Source organism: Leptonychotes weddellii, chromosome X (genome assembly GCF_054177405.1).
Source record: "Leptonychotes weddellii isolate Sample4059 chromosome X, ASM5417740v2, whole genome shotgun sequence".
NCBI lineage: Eukaryota > Metazoa > Chordata > Mammalia > Carnivora > Phocidae > Leptonychotes > Leptonychotes weddellii.
In genome coordinates, this window is record NC_138385.1 from 56,832,456 (window position 1) to 56,855,353 (window position 22,898).

Here is a 22,898-nt window from a genome sequence, read left to right on the forward strand (position 1 = left end):
TGGAGAAAAATGAAACCTCATGCACTATTGGTGGGAATGCAAACTGGTGCAACCACCAGTGGAAAGTAGTATGGAGGACCCTCAAAAAATTAAAAAATAAACTGCCCTATGATCCAGTAATCACACTACTGGGTATATACTTAAAAAATAGGAAAACATTAATTCAAAGTGGTACATGCACCCTTATGTTTATAGCAGCATTATTTACAATAGTAAAATTATGGAAGCAGCCACATGTCCATTGGTAAATGAATAGATAAAGAAGATAGAGGAGGAAGATGGCAGTAGAGTAGGAGGACCCTAGGCTCACCTCATCCCACAAATACAACTAGATCACTATCAAATCATCCTAAATACCCTAGCAATCAACCTGAAGACTGCTACAACTAAAAGGAGTGAAGAGACCACACTGAAGAAGGTAGGAAATGTAGAGATGTGGTTTAGGGGGAAAACAGATCCTGGCTGCTGCAGAGGGGATGGAGCCATGGTCTTGGAGAAGGGTGAGAGGGTGGGGAGCACACAAGGGAATGCACAAGAAGAACCTAGAGCAGCTGAATTTTGTGAGTTCTTACAACTAGCAGGGCTTGAAGCCTGGAGTTTTAAGGGTCAGCAGGCTAGACTGGAATAGACCCCAGAGAGCACTGTGCTGCTCCTCGAAAGAAGGTAGGCAAACAACCTAGGGGAATCCAGCATGGAAATAATGATGTGAAGATTGCCTACGGAACACAGTGGGGACATTATTTGCTCTTCTTGAGTGTCCCTGAAAGGCAACATTCATGGAGAAATCTGTCCAGGAACAAAGGAGCTGGCTGGGGCCATTTCCCTCCTCCGTCCCTCAGCATAAACACAGAGCCACTGGCTGGAAGCAGCCAAATGCTGACACTGGATACCTAACTTGCTTACACTAAGCCCCATCCCCTTGCACTATAGTGGAATTGCCTTTCTCAGCCACGCTTGCCTCTGTCCCAGCACAGCTGGCCCCTCCCCCAGAAAACCAGCACAAAAGACTGCCCACACCACATGTCCCAAACGGAGAGTTTTGCAGGACCTCAGTTCTTGTGGAAGTGGTGTCAGGTCTCATTTCACAAGCAGACTAGAACACACCTAGTTAAAACTCATCACATTCAATCCAGGAAGGAAATAATGTCCACAGAAGGCAAGGAGAGCATCTGCAGATGACAGGCCAGAAGGATAGAGCAAAACACAATAGCAGAGCACACGCAACACACACTGGAGGCACTCCCTAAAGTGCTAGGCCTTGGGCATTACAGGACCTCTTCTTCATAAGACCATTACTTTCATGAGCAGAAGACATAACTGGCTTTTCTAACACAGAGAAGTCAGAGACATAGACAAAATGCAAAAATGGAGGAATTTATCCAGAATGAAAGAACAAGATAGGGCCATGGTCAGAGATCTAAGTGAAGCAGATAGAAATAACATGCTTGTTAGAGAATTTAATGCAATGATCATAAGGATATTCACTGGGCTTGAGAAAAGAATGGAAGACACCAGTAAGACCCTTACCACCAGGTTAAAGAGTTAAAAAGAATCAGAGTTGAAGAATGCAATAAATGAGATCGGAAAGTCTTAATGCAATGAACAGCAGGCTGAAAGAAACAGAGGAATAAATTAGTGACATAGAATACAAAATAATGGAAGACAATGAAGCCAAATAAAAGAGAGAAAGAATGATGGAACACGATAATAGACTTAGGGAATTCAGTGACTCCATCAAATGTAATAGCATTCATAATAATAGGAGTCCCAGAAGAAGAGAGAGAAATGGGGGCAGAAAACCTATTTGAGGAAATAATAGCTGAAAATTTCCCTAATCTGGGGAAGGAAACAGACATCCAGATCCAGGAGGCACAGAGAACTCCCATCAAAAAAAATCAACAGGGGCACCTGGGTGGCTCAGTTGGTTAAGCGGCTGCTTTCAGCTCAGGTCATGATCCTGGAGTCCCGGGATCGAGCCCCGCGTCGGGCTCCCTGCTCGGCGGGGAGTCTGCTTCTCCCTCTGACCCTCCTCCCTCTCATGCTCTCTGTCTCTCATTCTCTCTCTCTCAAATAAATAAATAAATAAAAATCTTTAAAAAAAAAACAAAAGCAGGCCAACACCAAACCGTATTGTAATTAAATTTGCAAAACATGGTGATAAACAAAAACCTTAAAAGCAGCAAGACAAAAGAAGTCCTTAATTTATAAGGGAAGACCCATAACACTAGCTGCAGATTTCTCAATAGAAACTTGGCAAGCCCAAAGGGAGTGCTGTGATATATCCAAAGTGCTGCATGGGAAAATTCTGCAGCCAAGAATCCTCTATCCAGCAAGGCTTTCATTCAGAATAGAGGGAGAGAGAAAGAGTTTCCCAGACAGACAAAAACTAAAGGAGTTCATGACCACTAAACCAGCCCTGCAAGAAATATTAAAGGGGGACTCTTTGAGCGGAAAGGAGAGATTAAAAGTAACAGTATAAAGGCAGAAAACAAAAAAGCAGTAGAAAATGAATATTTCTGTAAAAAATCATTCAAGGAACTCATTTTAAAAAGGATATAAAATATAATAACAGACCTAAAATGGGGGGGGGAAGAGGAGAAAAGAATGTTCAACCTTAATTGAACATTAACTTACTATAGAGTGCTATTTGCAAAAGAGGTTATATACAAACCTAATGGTACCCATATATCAAAGACCACTCATAAGTGCAAAGAATACAGAGAAAGAAATACAAATATATCATTAAAGAAAATCAGCAACACAAGAAAGACAAGAGAGGATCAGAGAAAATATACAGAAACCACCAAAACAAGTAGTAAAATGGCGCTAAGTACATATCTATCAATAATTACTGTGAACGTAAATGGACTAAATACTCCAATCAAAAGACATAGGGTGTCAGAATGGATTAAAAAAAAAATCTGTATGCTGCCTACAAGAGATACATTTTAGACCTACAGACACCTGCAGAATGAAACTGAAGGGTTGGAGAAATATTTATCATCCAAATGGATGTCAAAAGAAAGAGTAGCAATACTTATATCAGACAAACTAGACATTAATAAACACACTAAGAAGAGACAAAGAAGGGCACTATATAATCATAAAGGGGCAATCCAACAATAGGATATAAAAATTATAAATATTTATGCACCTAATGTGGGATCACCAAAATATATAAAATATTTAATAATAAGCATAAAGGAACTCATTGATAATGCAATAATAGTAGGGGACTTTTACACCCCACCTACATCAGTGGAGAGATCATCTAAACAAAATCTGCAAGGAAAAAATGGCTTTGAATGACACACTGGACCAGATGGACTTAACATATCTATTCAGAACATTCCATCCTAAAAAAGCAGTTCTTTCCAAGTGCAAATGGAACATTCTCTGGAACTGATCACATAATAGGCCACAAAACAGGCCCTAACAAATACAAGAAGATTGAAGTCATACCTGCACCTTTTGTGACCACAATGCTATGAAACTAGAAGTCAAAAACAGGAAAAAATTTGGAAAGACCACAAATACAGGGAGGTTAAATAACATGCTACTAAACAATGAATGGGTCAACCAGGAAATAAAAGAAGTAATTTAAAAATACATGGAAGCAAATGAAGATAAGCATTCCTAAGAGGGAAGTTTATAGCAACACAGAACTATTTCAAGAAACAAGAAAAATTTCAAACAACCTAACCTTACACCTAAAGGAGCTAGAAAAGGAACAACAAACAAAGCCTAAAGCCAGAAAGAGGGAGGAAATAATGAAGATTAGAGCAGAAATAAATGATATAGAAACTAAAAACAATAGAACAGATTAATGACACCAGAAGCTGGTTATTTGAAAAAATTAATAAAGTTGATAAAACTCTAGCCAGACTTACCAAAAAGAAAAGAGAAAGGACCCAAATAAATAAAATCATAAATGAGACGGGAGAAATAACAACCAACACCACAGAAATATAACAGAATATTATGAAAAACTATATGCCAACAAATTCCTAGAAGAAATGAATAAATTCCTAGAAACATATAAACTACCAAAACTGAAACCATAAGAAATAGAAAAGTTGACCAGACTGATAACCAGCAAAGAAATTGAATCAATAATCAAAAAACTCCCAACAAACAGAAGTCCAGGACCAAATGGCTTTACAGGCAAATTCTACCAAATATTTAAAGAAGAGTTAATACCTATTCTTCTCAAACTATTCCAAAAAATACAAGAGGAAGGAAAACTTCCAAATTCATTCTATGAGGCCTGCATTACCGTGATACCATCACCAGATAAAGACACCACAAAAAAAGAGAACTACAGGCTAATATCAGTGATGAACATTGATGCAAAAATCCTCAACAAAATACTAGCAAACCCAACCCAACAACACATTAAAAAAAGTAATTCACCACGATCAATTTGGATTTATTCCTGGGTTGCAAGGCTGCTTCAGTATTTGCAAATAAATCAATGTGATATATCACTTTTAAAAAAGAAAGGCTGGGGCACCTGGGTGACTCAGTCAGTTAAGCGTCTGACTCTTGATTTCAGCTCAGATCATGATTTCAGGGTTGTGAGGTTGAGCCCTGCATCAGGCTCCATACTGGGTGTGGAGCCTCTTAAGATTCTCTCTCTCCTTCTCCCTCTGTCCCTCCCCAACCTCTCTCCCTCTCAAAAAAAAAGGAAGGATAAGAACCATGTGATCATTTCAATATATGCAGAAAAAGCATTTGACCAAGTACAACATCCATTCATGATAAAAACCCTCAATAAAGTAGATTTAGATGGAATATACCTCAACATAATAAAAGCCATATATGAAGAACCATAGATGATATCATCCTAAATGGGGAAACACTGAGAACTTTTCCTCTATGGTCAGGAACAAGGATGTTCACCTACCATTTTCTTCAACATAGTACTAGAAGTTCTAGCCACACCAGTCAGACAACCAAAAGAAATAAAGGCATCCAAATCAGCAAGGAAGAAGTCAAACTGTCACTACTTGTAGATGACATGATACTATATATAGAAAACCCAAAAGATTCGCCAAAAAACTGCTACAACTGATAAATGAATTCAGTCAAGTCACAGGATATAAAATCAATGTACAGAAATCTGTTGCATTTCTGTACACCAATTGTAAAGAAGCAGAAAGAGAAATTAAGGAATCAATCCCATTTACAGTTGCACCAAAAACAGTAAGATACCTAAGAAAACCTAAAAAAAAAAAAGAGGTAAAAGACCTCTACTTTGAAAACTATAAAGCACTGATGAAAGAAATTGCAGATGACACAAACAAATGGAAAGACATTCCATGATCATGGATTAGAAGAACAAATATTGTTAAAATGCTTATACTTCCCAAAGCAATCTACACATTTCATTCCTATCAAAATACCAACAATATTTTTTAAAGAGCTAGAACAATCCTAAAATTTGTATGGAACCAGAAAGACCCCAAATAGCCAAAGCAATCTTGAAAAAGAAAACCAAAGTGGGAGACATCACAATTCCAGATTTGAAGTTATATTACAAAGCTGTAGTGATCAAAACAGTATCAACTGGCAGAAAAAATAGACACATAGATCAGTAGAGCAGAATAGGAAACCCAGAAATGAACCCACAACTATATGGTCAATTAATCTTCAACAAAGCAGGAAAGAATATCCAATGGGAAAGACACAGTCTCTTCAACAAATGTTTTTGGGGAAACTTGACAGCAACATGCAAAAGAATGAAACTGGACCACTTCCTTACAAAATAAATTCAAAATGAGTTAAAGACCTAATTGTGAGACCTGAAACCACAAAAACCCTAGAAGAGAACACAGGCAGTAACTTCTTTTTTTTTTTCCACACTTTTTTAAGTAGGCTCCATGCCCAATGTGGGGCTTGAACTCATCACCCCAAGATCAAGAGTCACATGCTCTACTGAGGAGCCAGCCAGGTGCCCCACGCAGGAACTACTTTGACATCAGCCTTAGCAACTTCTTCCTAGATATCCTTGTCTCCTGAGGCAAGGGAAACAAAAGCAAAAATAAACATTGGAACTACATCAAAATAAAAGGCTTCTTCACAGCAAAGGAAACAATCAACAAAACTAAAAGGCAACCTACAGAATGGGAAAAGACATCTGCAAATGACATATCTGATAAAGAGTTAGTATCCAAAATATATAAAGAACCTATACAACTCAACCCAAAAAATAAATAATCCAATTAAAAATGGGCAGAGGGCCTGAATAGACATTTTTCCAAAGAAGACATCCAGATGGCCAACAGACCTATGAAAAGATACTCAAATCACTCAGCATCAGGGAAATACAAACCAAAACTACAATGAGATACCACCTCACCCAGTCAGAATGGCTAAAATTAACAACACAGGGAACAACAGGTGTTGGTGAGGATGTGGAGAAAGGGGAACCCTCTTGCACTGTTGGTGGAAATGCAAACTGGTGCAGCCACTCTGGAAAATAGTATGGAGTTTCCTCAAAATGTTAAACATAAAACTACCCTGTAATCCAGCAATCATACTACTAGGTATTTACCCCAAAAATACAAAAATACTAGTTGAAAGGGATACATGTACCCCAATGTCTATAGCAGCATTATCTACAATTGCCAAAGTATGGAAACAGCCCAAGTGTCCATCGACTGATGAATGGGTAAAGATGTGGTATATTTATACAATGGAATATTACTCAGTCATAAAAATGAATGAAATCTTGCCATTTGCAATGACGTGGTTGGAACTAGAGTACTACGCCACACAAAATAAGTCAGTCAGAGAAAGACAAATACCATATGTTTTCACTCAGGTGGAATTTAAGAAACAAATGAGCAACGCAAAAAAGAGAGAGAAACAGACTCTTAAGTACAGAGAACAAACTGATGGTTATTAGGGGGGAGGTGGGGGGGTTAGGTTAAATAGATGATGGGAATTAAGGAGTGTTCCTGTCAGGATGAGCCCACCGGGTTATTTATGGAATTGTCAAGTTAGTATATTGTACACCTGAAACTAATATAACTATGTTAGCTAACTGGAATTAAAATAAAACTTTTAAAAAATGCAAATAATGAAGGGCGCCTGAGTGGCTCAGTTGGTTAAGCGACTGCCTTCGGCTCAGGTCATGATCCTGGAGTCCCGGGATCGAGTCCCACATCGGGCTCCCTGCTCGGCAGGGAGTCTGCTTCTCCCTCTCACCCGCCCCCCTCTCATGTGCTCTCTCTCATTCTCTCTCTCTCAATTAAATAAATAAAATCTTTTAAAAAAAATGCAAATAATGAAAAAATGTAAGATTTAAACCCAAACATCCAGTAATTATGTTAAATGTAGATGGACTAAATGTTTCAGTTAAAAGATAGATTTGTCAAATTGGATTATAAGGTAAAACCCAACTTTATGCTACATAAACAAGTCTTACCTGAAGTATAAGGACACAGGTTGAAAATAAAAGGATGTAAAACAATATTCCATGCAAATAGTAAATAAATTGAAGCTGATGTAACTATGCTAATGTCAAAGTATACTAAAGGCAAGAAATATTAGTAGAAACAATGAAAAATATTTTATGGTAGTAAAGTGTCAATGTAACAGGCTATCCCAATCTTTAATTTTTATTTATGTAATAGCATAGCCTCAAAATATACGTAGCACCAAAAAGAGCAAAACTAAAAGTAAAATAGATAAATCTAAATCATAGTGAGAAATTTTAACACATTCTTGTCAGTAACTGATAGAAGTAGACAAAAACATCAATGAAATTAACAGACTTGACCTAATTTGTAAATATTGAACACTATACCCAACAACTGCACAATTCGTATTCAAGAGCAAATTGAATATTTATCAAAACAGACCATATGCCATGCCACAACGCAAGTTTCAACAAATTTCAAAGGATTGAATTCATATAGGGTGACTGAAATCAATGTGGTCTCTGACCACATTAGAATTAAGCCAGAAATAAGTTTTTAAAAGATAGATAGGAAATCCCCAGTGATTAAGCATTGTACTTATAAATAACCGTGGATTAAAGGAGAAACGAGAAGATTGGGATTTAGAGATCATTTTCAACTAAACGTATGCATGGGTGGTTTAACATTTATAAATCAATCAATATATTCCAACATAAAGAGAATAATGGAGAAAAAATCTGAGCATTTCAATAGATGCAAAAAATTGGTAAATTTTAATAGCCATTCATATAAACATATTATAGGAGTCAAAGGAAACTTCCTCAAATATTATTAATAAAGGATATATTCTTAAAACCTAACATCATACTTAGTGGTAAAATATTAAAAGTTTCCTCACCCTACCCCCTCGGATTAGGAATAAGATGTCTGAAATGCCCACCACCACCACTTCCTTTTGGCATTGTACTGGTGCTTATAGCCAGTGGAGCAAGGCATGAAAAAGAAATAAAAGTTATTAGGATTGGAAAAGAAGGAAAGCTGTCATTACTTACAGATCACATGATTATATAAGTAGAAAACCCAAAGTAATATACAGATAAGCTATTAGAATTTATAAGTGAATTAATAAGTTTGCTAGATGCAAGATCAATTCACAAAAAATTAATTGTATTTCTATATATTAGCAACATTGAGTTAGAAAATAATTTTTAATTATATCACTGACAATATTATCTACAAACATCAAAACAAAACAAAATATGTAAAAACTAAAACCAAAAATATGTAAAAACAAAATGTGCAATAGTACTGGGACATGGGCTGCAAAGCCTAAAATATTTACTCTCTGTCCCTTTATAGAAAATGTTTGCCAGCACCTGGATTAGAAAAATCAAACTTTTAAAGATGTCAGTTTTCTATAGTTGCAATAATTCTATTTAAATTCCCAGCAAACTGTGTGTGTGCATGCATGGATGTGCATGGATGTAAGATAAGAGATGATGTTCAAATGTATAGGGAAATGCAAAGGGCTAAAAAGAACCAATAAAATCTTAAAGAACAAAAATCAAGTTTCAGGACTTCTACACCCTATTTTCAAGATTTATTATAGTGCTACAATTTATATGGCACAAGAATAGACAATTAGGTTAGTGGAACTATGCCAGAATAGAGTTCAGAAATAGACCCACATGATTTATGGCATGCTGCCATATCAGTGCAGTAGGGAATAGATGACCTTTTCAATAAATGACACTGAATCCATTGTATATCATCTGTGAAAAAAACTAAAGGACCTTGACCCTACCTCACACCATATGGATTGTATGCCCAAATATGAAAGGTAAAATAGTAAAGTTAATGGGAGATAGAGTAGGAAAACCTTTTGGCAACCTTGGGGATAGGCAAGGGTTTTTAAATCAGGACATGGAAGGCACTAAACTTAAAGAAAGATACTGACAAAATTAAGAACTTCTAGTCATCAAAAGAAACTACCAAGAATAAAAAGACAAGCCACAGAATAGGAGAACATATTTGCAATTCACATAGCTGACAAAAGATTTAAATACAGAATTTATAAAGGACTCCTATAAATCAATAAGGGAAGACAACCCAATATAAAAATGAAGTTATTTCACAAAAGTAGATGACCACTAAACATATGAAGAGGAGCTTAACTTCATTATTTCATCAGGAAAGTACAAGTTAAGGCCATAGTGAAAATACCCCTACATACCTCTTAGAGTGGTTAAAATTAACAACTGATCATACCATTAGCAAAGATGTGGAACAAATGGAGCTTGTATACACTGCTGGTGGGAATGCAAATTGGTACAACCACTCTGGAAAACTATTAGGCAGTATCTGCTAAACCTGGACATACACATACCCTGTGACCTATCATTTCTACTACTGGGTATATACTCAACAGAAATGTATATATATATATATATACACACACACACACACACACACCATTGTTAGAAAGACCTGCTTGCAAGGTTGGCCCTTGGCTGGCATCTGAAGACTTGGATTTGGGGAAGGTTTCCACCATCTTTCTTTATTATTATTATTTTTTTATTAACATAATGTATTACTGTTTCAGGGGTACAGGTCTGTGATTCATCAGTCTTACACAGTTCACAGGTGCTCACCCTAGTACATACCCTCCCCAGTGTCCATCACTCAGCCACCTTATCCCTCCCACCCCCCTCCACTCCAGCAACCCTCCCTTTGTTTCTTGAGATTAAGGGTCTCTTATGGTTTGTCTCTCTCTCTGGTTTCATCTTGTTTCATTTTTCCCTCCCTTCCCCTATGATCCTCTGTCTTGTTTCTCAAATTCCTCATATCAGTGAGATCATATGATACTTGTCTTTCTCTGATTGACTTATTTTGCTTAGCATAATGCCCTCTAGTTCCATCCACATCATTGCAAATGGCAAGATTTCATTTTTTGATGGCTGCATAATACTCCATATATATATATAGGCCAAAATGTTAACCATATATATATATACCACATCTTCTTTATCCACTCATCTGTTGATGGACATCTAGGCTCTTTCCATCGTTTGTCTATTGTGGACATTGCTGCTATAAACATTGGGGTGCACGTGCTGCTTCAGATCCCTACATTTGTATCTTTGGGATAAATACCCAGTAGTGCAATTGCGGGGCCGTCGGGTAGCTCTATTTTCAACTTTTTGAGGAATCTCCACACTGTTTTCCAGAGTGGCTGCATCAGCTTGCATTCCTACCAATAGTGTAGGAGGTTTCCCCTTTCTCCACATCCTCGCCAACATCTGTAGTTTCCTGACTTGTTAATTTTAGCCATTCTGACTGGTGTGAGGTGGTATCTGATTGATCCACCATCTTTCTAATGATAAGTCTTTCTTTTTAAGATTTATTTATTTATTTTGAAAGAGAGAGCACGAGTGGGAGGGACAGAGGGAGAAGGAGAGAGAATCTCAAGCAGACTCCATGCTGAGCACAGAGCCCAACACGGGGCTCGAACCCATGACCCCAAGATCATGACCTAAGCCCAAATCAAGAGTCGGATGCTTAACCGACTGAGCCACCCAGGTGCCCCTAGTTTATTATATCTTAATTGTGCAAATAATATAGCTTGTGCTGAACACCTGCTCTCCTTCTGAGAGTCTCGAGTTTGGGTACCTGTCAGGCAGAGGGTGCCTATATGATCAGCCCCTTAATTAAAATATTGAGTACCAATTTTCTAGTGAGATGGTAAGCAGCATTTCACACGTGTTGTCACAATTTGATGCTGGAGAAAGTAAGCATGTTCTGCATGACTCCACTGGGAGAGGACTCTTAGAAACTTGTGTCTGTTTTCCTCTAGACTTCCCACCATGCACCTTTTTCCTTTGCTGATTTTGCTTTGTATCCTTTTGCTGTAATTAGTCTTAGCCACAAGTATGACTAGAGTCCCATGAGTCCTTCTTAGCACATCACCAAACCTGAGGTGGTCTTCAGGACACCCAACACAGTGGTGACAGTGGTGGGATTTTCTAGTGACCCTAACTCACTTAAATACGGCAAAAGCATTGTTTGAAAAAGGGAAGGTAGAGGACGACACACCTGTGGTACCTGGGTGGCTATGGATTTATCCATGATACAAAACAGCAGATGAGCTGCTTTCTGTTGTGAGAGGTAAAAGTCACCAATGAAATTTGAAAATGATTGATCCAACTCCAGGAGAGTTGGCTCAGTGGATCCTCTGGCTACTTTTGGCCATGATGGCTGAAGTGAGGGGGAGGGGAAGTGCATCCTAGATGACACCTTCGGTTTTTCTTTTCTCCTCCAGGAAAGGGCCCAAACTTTACTCCCAAAGGTGATCCATGGATGGGCCAAAATGTTAAGAAATTCATGCACCTTTTGTCCAAGTGGGAGGAAGAAAGGTTAAATCACTTCCCAGGGCTGGAGCAGTTTTATAAATCAAAAGGCAAAATACTCTGGCCACTGCTACAGCAACCTCCCACCCCCACCCCCTTATTACAGCTGGGAGCTCTCTGCAACTATAATGTTACATGGGTAAATGCTGAATTTTCTGCGAGAGGTTTGAGCAAACTTTTAATAAGGGGGAAAAGGGAGAATTTTTTATTTTATTTTATTTTATTGTTATTATTATGTTCAGTTAGCCAACATATAGTACATCATTAGTTTTTGATGTAGTGTTCAGCGATTCATTAGTTGTGTATAACACCCAGTGCTCATCACCACACGTGCCCTAAATGGCTTTGTTATTTTGTGGCTATTGCATCTGGAGATACAACAAAAAATGATGTAAAATGTTGTATTTTTGTAATCTCGTAAAGCTAGAGGCATCATTCTGATCAGGGAAAGATACAAAAAAGAAAGAGTGTTAGTGGAACACAGCCACCTTGTTCTTTGTTGCCAGTGAGCAGATAGAAATTCAAATTCTTTGAGTAATGGAAACAGAACTAGTCTCCATAACTAATGATTTTTTTTTTATAACTAATGATTTTATACTATCATTTTTACCTATTGGAGCTTCTAGAAAAAGGAAGACATGAAAAAATCTCCAGATGAAAATAATTTTTTTGAGTTTAAAAAGCAGGTTTTAGTTGCTAATAAGCTTTTACAAAACCAAATGGCTAACTCTTAGAGACTGATAATTTTTCATCCTGATGTGCATAATTTTGAGTGGTCAGTTTGGACTGTAAGACACAATAAAGAGTTTAGGGAAGTCTTGCTTATCACTTAGACTTGGACTTAGACCATGGCCGACTGGCCCTGTAGCATCCCAGCTTTGCTGCTGCCTAAGAAAGCCTGCTAACTTTTTTGACATCCTAATTTGGCATTCGCAGATCCTAATTGCCGGGACCTGACTCTCAGCTGAAACTGGGATGGTCTGCTATAGATTGTTCCCACCTCAGCACCAGATGTGCTGAACTGAAAGCAGGCACAAGCTAAATGAACTCTAAAGGAATAAAATGAACTTTAAATGAATTCAGACTCAAATCATTGCAGATTTGGGTCACCCCTCCTGTAGGGCTCTAAATTTATGAAACCATCCTGCGTTCTGGCTGGGCCATTTAGGACAGTTGCTGATGCCCACAGGAAAAGGCTTGTTCTCTGACTGGACCATCTGAAGTTGATCTGCTGCTTGGCTCTTTATGTCTGATACACAAATTGATTGCATTCTTGTGATTTCTGCAAAAACTATAAATTGGGGGAAGGCACGTCACAAGAAATGTGACCCCTTCCCCACTCCTGACAGATTGCTCTTGACCCCTTCTTGGGACTGTGCCACTGCTGTTGGTGGTTGTGTTTGGCTTTCCAGATTAGTTCCGGTTTACAAAAATGGATTGATAACTTCACTCCTCTCACCTTTCTCCTGATACACAAACCTTAGTAATGCAATTTGCTTAGTAAATGCAGCTATCCCCAGAAAGAGAGTGATAACTTTTCTAAGCTGCTCACTGGATAAATGATCAGGACAAAAGGGAAGAGTGGTATGAAAACTCATTTTCAAAATATTTGAAAATTCAGGATTTCATCTTGACCAATTCCTTGACATGATATGTCTTTCTGGTTAAACTGTATAAAAATGTTTGCCTATGAAAATGCTCTTAAACATCTTGCATACAGTTCTTCCAGACAAAAGTTCTGAATGAGAGGAGAAAATTGTAAAACTCTGGTTGCTAAATGAGACAGCTGCTTTCAGGAGACACTCCCATTGGAATCAAAGAATGAACTGAATTGTTTGGACTGGAGTGGAAACCTTAGGATAGGAGGCCTGCGGTGGGAGGCCCTATTGGAGGTCGTGTTCACCTAAACTGCCTGATTAATGTATGTGATGCCTAACATTTGTAAACTCTTTTTATCCAAGAGTACTGTGTGTGCCCTCTGGAATTGTACTTGTCTGTGAGCCCTGACTGTCCTGGCACTGCCTCAGCCTTGGAAGGCATTCAGGTCAGGTTCAATTTACTGGACAGGCTTGTGCTGTGCCTGGATTTTTTTCTAAGAATAGCATTCTCAGGCTTGTCATGTGAACTCTTTTTCTGCACAGTCCACCCCATTGGCTCTTGGCCAAGGTGTCTTTGTCAGTAGGCCCCAATGCAGCAAAGTAAGCTTAATCTATAGTGTTAGCCTCGAGACTAAAAACTGCTTGCAAGTTTGTCCCTTGGATGACATCTGAAGACCTGGATTTGGAGAGGATTCCACCATCCTCTTAAGGATAAGAGTGGTTTACTGTGTGTCTAAACTGTACAAAGAGTATGCCTTATGCTGAATACCTGTTTTCCTTTTGAGAGTCTGGAGTTTGGGTATGTGCTATGCAGAAAGTGCCCATGTGACCAGCCTCTAATAAAAACATTGAGTCTCTAAGAACATCCTTGGTAGATAGCATTTCACACATGTCACATTTTGATGCTGGAGGAATTATGCATGTACTATGTGACTGCACTAGGAGAAGAATCTTAGAAGTTTGTGCCTGGTTTCCTCTGGACTTTGCACCATGCACCTTTTTTCTTTGCTGTTTTTGCTTTGTATCATTTTGCTTAGTAAACCTTAGCCATTAATACAGCTGTATACTGAGTTCTGTGAATCCTAGTGAATCACCAAACCTGGAGGTAATCTTTGGGACCTCCAGAACAACAAGAATGTTCATAGAAGCTTTATTTATAATACCAAAAAATGGGGGGGGGGATCTCAAATGTCCATCAACAAGTGAATGGGACAAATAATTATACATTCACACACTGGAATATTATACAGCAATGAAAACAAGTGAACCAATTCTACATACACCAATATGGTTGAATCTAATAGACATAATGTTGAGTGAAAGAAACCAGATGCAAAAAGGTACATATTTTATGATTTTATTAATATAAAGCTTAGAAATGGACCTACTTATTTATGGTGATTGATGTTTGAATGGTGATTAACTTTGGGAGCTGGGGGATGTTAATAACTGGAAAGGGGCACAAGGGAGGCTTCTGCAGTGCTGATAATGTTCCATATCTTTTTTATTATGTTCAATTAGCCAGCATATTAGTTTTTGACGTAATGTTCAGTGCTTCATCAGTTGCGTATAACACCCAGTGCTCATCACCACTTTAATGTTAATTAATAGTGCCCTCTTTAATATACATCACCCGGTTACCCCATCTCCCCAACCCCTCCCTTCTGTAACCCTCGGTTTGGTTTCTGGAGTCCAGAGTCTCTCATGGTTTGCCTCCCTCTCCGATTCCATATATTGATTTGGGTTGTGTGCTTACTATGTAAATATTCATTAATTTTTACATTTAACATTTATATACTTCATGTATATTATACTATAAGAAATTACCCCCAAAAAATACTCTAGTGTCCAGTGATGGGTGAAAAGATAAACACAACATGGGGTGTACATACAGTGGAAAATTTTTCAGTCTTGAAAAAGAATAAAATTCTGACACATAGTACAAAATGGGTGAACCTTGAAGACATTATTCTAAGTGGAATAAACCAGTCACAAAAGGACAAATATTGTATGATTCCACATATATGAGGTACCAAGAGAAGGCAAATTTATAGATACAGAAAGAATGGTGATTGCCAGGGGCTGGCGAGAAGGGAACATGGGGAGTTATTGTTTAATGGGTACAGTTTCAGTTTGGGAAGATGGAAAAGTTCTGGAGATGGGTGGTGATGATAGTTGTATTACACTGTGAATGTACTTAATGCCACTGATTAAAAATGGTTAAAATGGGGCGCCTGGGTGGCTCAGTTGGTTAAAGCATCTGCCTTCGGCTCAGTTCATGATCCCAGGGTCCTGGAATCGAGGCCCATGTCAGGCTCCCTGCTCAGTGGGGAGTCTGCTTCTCCCTTTGCCCCTCCCCCTGCTCTTGCTCGCTCTCTCTCTCTCAAATAAATAAATGATTTATTTTAAAAAAATAAAATAGAAATTGTTAAAATGGTAAATTTTATGTTATATATATTTTACTACAATAAAAAAAAGAAACAAAATGGAAGGAGCAGTGTATAAACCTGGTTGTGATATCAATCTAAGGTAAAATGTGTGCTTTCCAGAGTGGACCCTGGAATATGACCAAGGCATTGACAGCTCTCTGGTTCTGTCCCTAAAAGTGAAGCAACACTAACAATGTGCATCTTTGATAAGTTTCATACTTAGGATAAAACAGGGGCAAAAATAAAATCCCCAAGAAAAATGTGTTCCAAAAAAAAAAGAGGTACAGTTCTGTCAGTACTAACATGAAATGATATTCAATATATATTTTGGGGAAAAAGTTTGAGAACAAGCTCTTTGTGTATAGTGCTATCCTATGTTATACAATATATCCTATGTTATAAAAGGGAAAAAAATGTGTGAATAAATGAACTATTTCCTCGTTATAAGAGGTATTGATGTAATAATTGCCTTTTGAAAGACAAAAAGAAATTCAACTACATGTAACATAAACATCAATTATCAGATAGATTCTAATTTCAGAATGCTAACCTATAAAAAAACAAGACATCTTATATTCAGGGAAATAAGGTGTGTGTGTGTACATACATACATACACACATAATATTTAGACACGTGAACAGATTCTGTATAAATTTTCATTAAAATTATGCCTTTTGTAGCTGTCTGATAGTTCAAGTGTTCCCTTAAGTTTTCAAAAATGTTCCTCTGTCAAGTGAATTTTACACTATGTGTAAGGTTTCACAAAATTTCCCATCAGACACAATAATATTAAAATATTTTGACTTATTTGGATAAGATGTGCTGTTCATTGAATTAAAATGTGTCAGCACTATGCAATTGAAGGAGATCAAGATAAATTCATTTCAGTTTTTTGGTTTAGTATGCCATCTTTAAGCTGATGAGCTTTTGTTCAGCTTTATTGAAGCATAGTTTGCATTAATATTTGATAGTCAATATAGCTTTTGCCGTTTTCGTGGGATTTAAGGAAATTCAGCATATAAATATCAGTAATAGAATTCTATCATTCATAGAACTATTAATTTTCATGTGCATTCTTTTCTCTTATATATAGATTATGTGACTTCTTTGTAAGAGCATAAAGTCCTTTAAGAACAGAGATAATTGCATACTCTTTCTCTTGGAGAGCCCTACAGTGCTTCGTATGGCCTTGTACATGACATAGATACTAACTTTGAGACACAGAACTTTGTTCAATCAGGAAATGTAAACCTAATACAAAGAAAAAAAACTGTTTCCTGATTGGATTTGTGCCCTAGAAAGTTCTTGAGCATTTCTCAATTCTATCTCAGGATGCAACAGTAGAATGAAACTCAGTGGACGACCCTACAGGCATATGGGAGTCCTTGGAACTTCAAAACTCTATGACATTCGGAAAACTATCTTCACCTTCACTCCACAGGTGGGTGGAATGAGCTTTAGCATGCATTGAGATGAATGGAAGTAAAACAGAAACATTATAGAAATAAAACATTACTGGAGTTAGAACAAGTATTAGAGTATTTTAGAATTAATATGTAACAAGTATTAGGCCTTGCACATATTAAGTTGCTTAATAAATATTTGTTGAGTGGGACTGAATGGAAGTTGTAGCACAGAACAATGCCAAGTGATTGTGGCTACCAAGAGTAGTCCTGGGTGTTGCAGAAACAGTGACTAGGGATTTTATAAATGTTGGAGTACTTTAAAAAGTACTCCTTTTAAATGTTAAAAATAAGACTGTATTTGTCCTTTATTAACAAAATATAGTCTTTTTTATTTAGCTACCGAATTATGTGTTCTCTTTGTTTTGGGCAGGGGCCCTTTTTATATGCCTGGAAATCATTGATATCCTCTTCTAAACAAAAATGTCAGTACTGTTTTAGCCATGATTATGCACATTATTAGCCTGATATTTATTAGCCACATCACAATAATAAGCCAAATTATATGTGTGCATAGGAGGAGAAACTATTTTCTGGAAAGAAAGCTGACGCTCCCCATTTGTCATCTTATATCTGAAATTGTGCAGCTGAGGTATAGACAAAAGAGTAATGGACCATAGATTCTATTTCTGACCTTGCCATTTGCTAGCCCTATGACTTTGTTAATCCGCTTAATGTCTCTTGGCCTTATTTTCATCTATTAAAAGATAAGCCTTCACTCATTTGTTATATAATTAAATAAAATTATGTCCTTGAAAACACTTTGTAAACTATAGTACACTATCAAAATGTCAAAAACTATTATATGTACTAATGGACTATCAGATTCTTTGGAAAGAATGAGGCACTAAAGTTGGGGATATTGTTGCCTCTGTGACATGTTATATAGCCCTGTGAATATGTGAGTACTTGAAAATATTACTGGACAGTTGTAAGAGCAAATTATTCTGAGCTGTTATTTTTCTTCTTTTTCTCAGTTCATAGACCAGCAACAGTTCTACCTGGCTCTGGACAACAAGATGATAGTAGAAATGCTTAGAACAGACCTCTCCTACCTCTGTAGCCGCTGGAGGATGACAGGCCAACCCACCATCACCTTCCCCATCTCACATACCATGCTTGGTAAGGTTGTATGAGGCAAGAAACAAATGTATTTTTGGAATAAATCATGTGGTTAGTCCTTCAAACGCTTAGAGGCACCGGAGAACTACTCATTATCATTTAGTCTTTCAATAGTTATATATTAGCCCCTATTTGGTGCCAGGCACTTATCAAAGCACTTGGGTTACATGAGGTGAATAAGGCAGCTGAGGTTTCTACTCTCATGGAGCTTATGTTTTAGAATTAATATGTAACAAATGAACCAATGCAGAAGAATATTTCAGATGGTTTGAGAGCTATAATTCAAAAAATGTAATAGAATAACTTGGGGGCTACTTGGGGACTAATTGGCTTTTAGGTCAATTTGCAGAAACTTTATTAATGCAATTCATTTTAAAGATAATAATAATACATTCTGCATCTGTCTTACTCCAGTGGAGCATCAAGATTTTATAGATGAGTTCCCAGACTTATCCTTCCAAGGCTTGCCTAACCGAAGCAGTAAGATTTAACAGGGAGAAGTGAATAGGCTTTCAGTTTATCCTTCCCTTATTGACTGGGCTTCCTGACATTGCTTATTTGAAACTGGGTGAAAGGACTTATTTTTCTTTCAGTTCCTGGAGGACTAGAGCCAATACTGAAGCACTGCTTTCTTTCTGTGTCTTTGCAATTGCTTCTAAAAGCCTGTTTGTACTGCCAGAGTACATAGAATTCCTTTTCATTAGAGAAGAATCCTTTCTCATAAATCATTCAATGTCCAGTCAGACTGTTAGGGATATTGGTCACATCTCTAAAGTGCTTCAAAAACAGAGGAACTGAGAAAGTAGGATAGTCTTTCTTCTTTTTGCCTTTCTTCTTTATTTAAGCCAATTAACAAATACCTCATTAATAAACACTATGTTCCCAGAATTGTCTTCAGAAAGTATAGAGTCCAATTGGAGAGGCAAAGCTGATACACAAAAATAACAGAAAACAATTGAAGACAGTTATATAAAGAAGTACCAAACCATTAGATTAGTATTTTAAGGTGAAGGCGATCAAGTTGTTAAAGAAAATTTCTTGACTGAGGTGGGACTTATCAAGGCTTTTTGGGATGGGTAGAGGGAAAAAGGAAAGGCACTTTAGTTAAGGGAAAAATACCATGAATGAGACTAGAGACAGGGTCGAGCTTGACTTGTGAGTGCACAATGGAGAGGCCAACCTGCATAGAGTGGCTTTGCATGTTGGAGTATAATTATCCACAAAGTTAGATAAGGTGGGGTCACATTATGAAGGCATTGAAAATAAGCAAAGATATTTAACCAGATTTTCTCAGAAGTCTGAAAGTATCAAAAGTTTTTGAGCAAGGAGCGACATGATGAAAGTAGTGTTTACAGAATATTGATTTGATGACAGTATACACTGTAGTGAGGAGAATTTGATATCAAAGAAAATAATCCAGGTTTGAGATGATGAGAAGATACGTTGGATTGGTGGTAATAACAATAGCGTGGGAAAGAAGAATACAGGAGTCAGTTTAGACAACACCTGCAAGTCAAATGTTGGCTAACTAGATATGGGATATGAATCAAGGTGATGTGAAGATTTAGAGACTAGGTAAATAATGCTGCCTTTGATAGAAGCAGAGAAATTCTATAGGAAGATGCCAATTGTAAAGGGACATGTTGAATTTGTGGTGACAAAGAGATTTCAAAATTGAAATATCTAATAGGTGAGATACACAGCCATGGCTTGGGGAGAAAAATAAAACTAAAGATCTAGATTTAAATCACAAAGTTTTGATACTTGGTATTTGGTCACACAACAAAAGCAGCAGTAACAATAGCAGTAATAACTGCAATATTTATTGAACATTTTCTCTGTGCTAGGCACTGAGCTAAGTGCTTTCAATGCATTATTTTGAAATCTCTACAACTCTATTCAGGTAGGTAATATTAATAGCCCCATTTTATAGAGTCACAAAGCTTGTGACAGAGTCGGGCCTCTAACCAGGTCTGTCGGTCCCCAAATCCTACGTTACCAACAGCTGTGTGTTTTTGTTAGTGACAGTTTTGTGCTGGTGAAATGAGAATGAATATGCTAGCGATCACATTAAAATGTGAATTAGTTAAATTATCATATTAAAGATAAAGATATCCAGAATACATATAAGACCAAAATCCAGCTAGATGCTACTTACAAAAGCTATCCCTAAGATAAGATTATACGGGAAAAACAGAAAATAAAGGAATGTGTAAGATAAATCATGTAAATGCCTACAAAAAGGAAGCAATGGTGGCAACACTAATATTAAAAATAGTAAATATAATTCAAGGCACATGTCAGTAAAAGGGACAGGAAGGATATTTTATATTGATAAGAGTTACACAGAAAAAAGCAGAATCAAATCTATAAATACTGATAACAAACTGATGGTTGCCAGAGGGGAGGGGGTTGAGGGATTGGACAAAATGGGTGAAGGGGAAAGGGAGATATAGGTTTCCAGTTATGGAATGAATAAGTCATGGGAATCAAAGGCACAGAATAAGGGGTACAGTCGATAATATTGCAATAGCAATGTAATGAAACAGACAGTAAGGACACTTGGGGTGAATACAGCATAATGTATAAACTTGCCAAATCACTGAGTTGTACACATGACACTAACGTAACATTGTGTGTCAACTATACTCAAAAAGGGAGTTGCAGTATAACAAGATGACTTTTATCTACACAGCATCAGTGGAATGTATAAAGCAGATATTTAGGAAAACTTAAAGACAATATGATAAAACCATTGTACAGTCATAGTGGGAAACCATAACATACTTCTATCACAATGTCACAGATCAATTATAAAAAATAAAGATATAGAGGGTTAACAAGCCTGATTTTTGTATTTATGGGTATATATAAAACTATATCCAAAAAGAATACACAAAGAATGTTTATTTTTTAAAAAGTAGAAATCATGTAGATGATATTGCCAGACTTAAGACATAAAACTAATTAACACAAGAATAATAAAAAACCTGACCATGAAGGAATTAATTTTTTTTTTACAAATGATACTTAGATTAAAGAAGACATCAAATTTGAAATTAGTGTTCTAAAATAAAAAAAAAAAATGATACTACTACTTATCAAAACTTAAGAGATTTGGCCGGAGTCATCTTTGGAAATTTTCATATCCATAAATACTTTGGAAAAAAAAAAAAGGGAGTTCCAGTTTCCAGACAAAATGGAGTAGACTCACTTCTCACTATTCCTCCTGCTAAGTACAGTTAAAAACCCTGGACGTTATCTATAAAAAAAAAAACATAAGAAAACTCTGAAAGTCTGAAAAAAGAAGGGAGACTGGCTAGGGACTTTGCACCTGAGAAATGACACAGCAGTGAGTATTCTGTCTCATATATTCTGGACTGGATGCTGGAGAAGTTTTTATCCCAGAAATCCAAATGTGTAGCTTTAAAAAGGCCCAAGAAAAACCTTTCTTTTCTAGCCAAAGTAACAGGAGATGGACAACCTAGCCAGACAGAAAACTTTCAGACAGTAACTGTCCAACTCTGGCCAAAACCACAGAAAAAAACTGCAGCCCCACTCCCACTCCTATAACCAAAGGCTGAGTCCCCAAAGGGGACCCTAGACTTCTACCTTCACATAGCTGTGAAGAAGCACCCCTCTTCTTCCTTAGGGGTAGTGTCTGAGAAGTGCTAGTGGGGAGCTTAGACTTTCGTCCTTGCCCAACAATAGAGGAACCTCCTTCCATACCCACTATTACTAACAAGGCAGTGTTCCCTTCCCTGCTGCACAGTATCAGAAGAGACGTGCTGAATCAGAGGATTCAGTAAGATCCAAAGTCTCATAAGATGATACCCTATATTTCCAGAATACAATAGAAATCACTTATACCAATGTCCAAGAAAATCATAACTTCAATGAGAAAAATTGATCAGCAAGCACCAATACCAAGATAACAAAGATGTTGGAATTGTGACGATTTTAAGGTAGTCATCATAAAAAAAAGCTTAATGAGAAATTATGACTGCACTGCTCTTGAAACTTGAAAGTAGGAAGTCTCAGCAAAGAAATAGAAATCCTCAGCAAAGAAAATGAAGATATAAAGAACCAAATGAAAGGTTTAGAACTGAAAACTACAATAACTAAAGTGAAAAACTCACTAAATAAGCTCAATAGCAGACTAGAGATGATAGAGTGAACTTGAATATATAACTATAGAATACCAGGAGGAATTAAGATGTGTGGAAGAACTTCACAATCAAGAAATGTAGAAATGTAAAGAAATGCAATTAAAGCAAAAGAAAGACTGACGTAGAAGGGAAAAGAGATGAAGACTGGTCAATATGAGATGGAAGAACAAATGAGACACCAAGGAGAGGAAAGTTATAGCCAGATGGGCTACAGGGATCCAAGAGAAAGAGACATGGGAATGGGTGGTAGAGGAGCAAAGAACAAGGGAGAGCCCTGTGATTC

General features: G+C 37.2%; 1 protein-coding gene across 11 annotated transcripts in view; it reads left to right on the top strand.

Annotated features, from left to right (window-relative positions):
- Positions 1-22,898, top strand: part of PHKA1 (phosphorylase kinase regulatory subunit alpha 1) — a 138,613-nt gene that overhangs the window by 74,801 nt on the left and 40,914 nt on the right. For all 11 annotated transcript variants that reach the window (XM_081808647.1, XM_081808645.1, XM_081808646.1 and 8 more), the window contains 2 exons: positions 17,193-17,302; positions 18,302-18,446. In XM_081808647.1, the coding sequence (XP_081664773.1) occupies positions 17,193-17,302; positions 18,302-18,446 (255 nt within the window). The remainder of the gene's footprint in view (positions 1-17,192; positions 17,303-18,301; positions 18,447-22,898) is intronic.